The 4,676-nt window shown below is 34.0% G+C and overlaps 1 protein-coding gene across 3 annotated transcripts in view; it reads left to right on the top strand.

Moving 5' to 3' along the window:
• The window catches only part of LOC107638347 (nudix hydrolase 3), a 19,621-nt gene continuing 15,493 nt past the window's right edge, over positions 549-4,676 (top strand). For all 3 annotated transcript variants that reach the window (XM_016341580.2, XM_021120329.1, XM_021120328.1), the window contains exons 1-7: positions 549-709; positions 793-972; positions 1,198-1,275; positions 1,732-1,828; positions 2,813-2,946; positions 3,424-3,505; positions 4,410-4,496. In XM_016341580.2, the coding sequence (XP_016197066.1) occupies positions 612-709; positions 793-972; positions 1,198-1,275; positions 1,732-1,828; positions 2,813-2,946; positions 3,424-3,505; positions 4,410-4,496 (756 nt within the window). In that variant the 5' untranslated portion in view covers positions 549-611. The remainder of the gene's footprint in view (positions 710-792; positions 973-1,197; positions 1,276-1,731; positions 1,829-2,812; positions 2,947-3,423; positions 3,506-4,409; positions 4,497-4,676) is intronic.

Below are 4,676 nucleotides of genomic sequence, written 5' to 3'. Positions count from 1 at the left end.
TAATTTATGTTATGATTTTTGTATTCTTTGATATTAATTTAGTATTTTTAAATATTTAAAAAATAATTTATTTAATGTAAAAATTTTGAGCAAAATTGTGACTTTTTACTCTCTTATTTGTTTAGATTGATAGGTATTTTGAATATTTTAGATGCAAATGATAGATTATTCTATAAATAAAATTTTAAAATATAACTCTTATGAGTTATAACTTAAAGACAAAAAGGATAAATAGGTCTCTGATCTCTTGTTTTGTGGATATTTTTGTCTTTAACCATTAAAAAATATTCTTAAGTTCATGATCTTCATAAAATTTGGATAGATTAGTCTTTTCGTCCAAATACCTCTGTCAAGAACTGATCCGTCCAAATGCCTCCGTCAAGGACTGATTTATCCAAATTTTGTGAATGTCAGGGATTTAAAAGTATTTTTTAATGGTCTGAGACAAAAATGTCCCTGGTACAAAAGGTCAATGATCTATTTGTCTTTTTCTCTAATTTAAATGACATAATCTTTTCGTACTCACTTCAAAATTGCGAGTTCGACTATTATTCCCAAGCTATAGTTGAGTGTTGTGGTGGCGGTGTGAGTGGCACTCCATTGGCAGCGAAATGGCTGATATTGAAGAGGCGCAGTTACAGAAGCAAGAAGAAGAGCACCTCGACGTTCTAACCAAGTCCGGCCAAAAAACCGGCGTCTCGAAGCCCAGGTAAACCAACCACAACTCCCTCGAACCGTTATTACTTCGATCTCATGTCCATGCTTTTCCATTTTGAAACAACTCTTTCACAGAGGCCACGTTCATCGCGATGGGGATTACCATCGAGCTGTTCACGTTTGGATTTTCGCTGAGAGCACACAGCAGCTTCTCCTCCAACGCCGTGCCCTATGCAAAGATTCTTGGCCTGATTTGTGGGACATCTCCAGCGCCGGCCACATCTCCGCCGGCGATTCCTCCCTCGAAACCGCTCGGTAATCACAAACACAACAGCTATGCTCTTATTTATTTCTTGTATTTCTTTTCATGTTAATTCTACTTATCTTTCGTGATGCTTGGTGGTGATAGTTGACAAGCACTAACTTCTAAGAGTGATAATTGTGTTTTATGATACTTAATATAGATTGATGGAGAATTGTTGTGAATGATAGAGAAAAGAGTATTGCTATCCTGATGTAGTGTGTTGAGTTCTTTTTCAGAAGGGAGCTCGAGGAAGAGTTAGGTGTGACACTTCCAAAGGATGCGTTCGAACTGATTTTTGTTTTCCTCCAAGAGTGGTAAGTGGTGTCTGCTCTCTGCTGCACCACTTTATTTTTGTCCGTGTATTGTTTCTGTTTTTATTTCTTATTTTTTTAAGTTGATATGTTTATAAGCATGATCAGGATGATTAAGATAATGAAACTTTGCCTCCTTTTGTTTGCCTGTTTTTGCCATTTTTTTTAGGTAAAACTGCAAGCATGATATAAAATTAAAATGAGGGGTCCTTTGTGTTATTGTAGTGAAAGCATATCAACTGAATATGAAAACAGGAAAAAACCTAAGAATTCTCTTTATCTTCTGATTAAAGCTAAGCTTACTGCTTCTTTAGAGGTCTGTTTTTCACTGATATGTAGAGAGACTGCTTCGTTGATTTTCCTTTCTCTAGGATTTATTTTATTTGCAATTTGCACTCAATATCCTCCTTTTGTTATCCGTGGACTAGTTTGATAACTAACTTTAGATATGGAATGCAGTGTCATAAATGATGGAAAGTACATCAATAATGAATATAATGATGTGTATCTTGTGACAACTATTGATCCAATTCCTCTGGAAGCTTTTACACTTCAGGTGAGGATGCGTAAGATGTTTGCAAATTTCAGTTACTGTAGTTTTGTTCTTTGGATTTTCTGTGTGCACTTTTAATCTCCTCTTATTCAAATGCCTCTCCTATAACCATGAATAAAATGCTCAGCACTCATCAATTGACAAAACCCCGAGCACAATATATAAGAAAATCATGATAATACTAAACAACACTAAACCCCTTTGGCATAGACATCAAGGTAACGAAGCAAAGACACATCTGCACACACCTTATGAATAGAATTCGAAGTCTCAGCAAGAAAAAGAAATACCATTGCCAGGCACTTGATATGACATCGGTTTCTATTAGATTCAGTAATAACCTCTTATGCCTGTATCACATATCCACCCATTGTAGCATATGTTCTTTTTCCTTGAAAACATTTATCATCTCCTATTCGAATACAATTCTATTTCTAGTCCTCCATATAGTCCACGTAACACCAAGAAAAGGTGGTACATGTTTAGGCCTGACTTTGGATGTTTTAAGCAACATAATGGGTCATGATATTTTCCAATTCCAATAATAGAGTTAGGGTTGTTTGATTTTCTTATACGAAATTGTGGCTCAATAGACGAGCCCCCCGACCCCAGTCCAGAAAAAGTTTATTTGTTAAAATCAGTGACATGAGGATCTAATATCATTTGTTGAAGCTCAGTCTGTTTCGACAGGACGAGAATTATGTGATAAAACACTTGGAATCATGTGGCTTAATTGATTTTGATTACATGTCACTTCTATCTTTTTTCTTTGTATCCTATTGCGGTCAATGATTTACTCTAGATGTACCCTTTTCTATGCTATTAGTGTTATAAGGTAGTGTTCATGCTTTACGCTTAGGTTATTGTATGTTCTTATGTAATTCCATGCCTTACCTTCTTGTCTTTTCTAAATTCTCAGTACATGCATGATTTATATTGTTAAGTTTCCTAATTTATACGAGGATTCTTTTTTTTATTTTATTTTAGGAAGCAGAAGTTTCTGCTGTTAAATATATCTCTTATGGAGAGTATAAACTGTTACTGGCCAAAGGAGATTCAGAGTATGTCCCTTATGATGTTGATGGACAATATGGTCAGCTTTTTGATATAATTGAAAAGAGGTATGTTATTATTTGAGTTATGCATGATGCTAAATTTCTTTATACATTTGCAGCAAAATGACTTCTGTTACATGATCACCCATCTCAAAATTTAATCACTTTTCCTTCTCTCTTTTCATTGAACTAGATTAGAACTACCCTTGAGTGATGAGTGATGTATATTGAGGGAGGGATAGGTTATGTTCAAAACTAGAAAATAAGAAAAGAGGGGCAAAAGAAACATGGAGAATAGTATGGAGGAAAAGAGTGGCCTTTACGGATATGTGCATTAATAATGTAGGAATAATTGAATAAATGGGCCATCTCATCCATTACAAGCTCAAGCGTCAGTTTGTAGATTCCCTAAAGTCATTTGAGTCAATCTGAATACTCAGTGTCTTCCGACTTCCTTTTCTGTCCTTTTGCTGTACAACTCAAGATTCATTTGAATCTTCATTTTTATGTGCTTATTTTTGTTCCTTAACATGTTTATGGAAGGTACAAAGAGAACACTGTAGCACGCAGTTTGAGTCTACAAAAGCAACTAAGTCGTTATGCTCCCATTTCCCTGAGTGCAGAGGTGAATTATTTATTTATTTTATATTATGTTGACCTCTCCTTCTGTTTTGATAAACAATTTTTCTCTCACTCCCTCTATTTTGTCAATTTGAATTGCTTACGTTTAAAGTATGCACATTTGTCTTCTAACAGGCTGTTTAAATGCACTTTATTTTATTTTCCCGAAAGTGATTTCGATACCTAGTTTTTTTATATAATTTATTATTATGATTATGATTTTCCTGCATATGATGCAATCCACAGATTTAGAATAAACATTAACTTTGTTCTCATCAATTAGAATGTTGAAATTTGAGAGTAAACCAAGTTGATTCATGAGCCAGATACGCCATTTTTGAGGTGAAATTGTATTTGGTTCGGGTTCTTTTTTCTTGTGTGGAGATTGGAGAGTGTATAACTGTCAGAATTTTGTTGTTCTTGAACTACCAAAAAATAAAGAAATCAGAATTTGGATTCTTTATTTGCTTCCCAGTATAATCTTGAGCCCAATTTATAAAATATCTTCTGTATGAGGTTGTGTGCATAAAATCCGTATGATCGCATTTGTACAAAATGGGTGTCAAATAATATATTGATTTTTTGTCCAAGAAGGACAGAATGTGATGTTGTTATGGTAATTGCAGAGATAATAGCATTTGGAATTTATCCTATATATTTGTTACATTAGTTTGATTAACTTGGAGGTTTTTGATGAATTTTTATTGGAAATGTACTTTGTGAGTTTGTTTATATGTTGTTATTTGTTCTATATACTGCTTATTTGACTAAAAAAAGTTTTCCATTTTGAAGGTCATGACATCATTGTTTGTTGAGTGTAGCAGTGCTTGGGTTAATTTATTAAGATCATAATTATCCCAAATCTTTTTGGCTCCTGTTTGGACATATTTCATGGTTTATTCTGGCAGTTGACAGGGCTTACAGATTCAGATAAGGACACTCTTGCTTATGTTGTGAAGGCTGCAATGGTTATGGATGAAATTTTTTATCTTCAGGTTGTGTTTACAGCATAGCTGTGTTTGGACTAAATGGTGTGTGTCTATATATATACACGGTGCAATAAATTTAAAGAATATTTTTATTTCTAACATTTTATCATTTTATGCATGTAAATGTGTCATATGGCTCCAGTAAAAAGATGTGTCATATGGAATGTTTTGCTTAAGCGTTTTTTT

This window comes from Arachis ipaensis, chromosome B04 (genome assembly GCF_000816755.2).
Source record: "Arachis ipaensis cultivar K30076 chromosome B04, Araip1.1, whole genome shotgun sequence".
Classification (NCBI taxonomy): Eukaryota; Viridiplantae; Streptophyta; class Magnoliopsida; order Fabales; family Fabaceae; genus Arachis; species Arachis ipaensis.
Note: the sequence above shows the minus strand (reverse complement) of the source record. Positions and strands in the feature narration are given on the sequence as shown.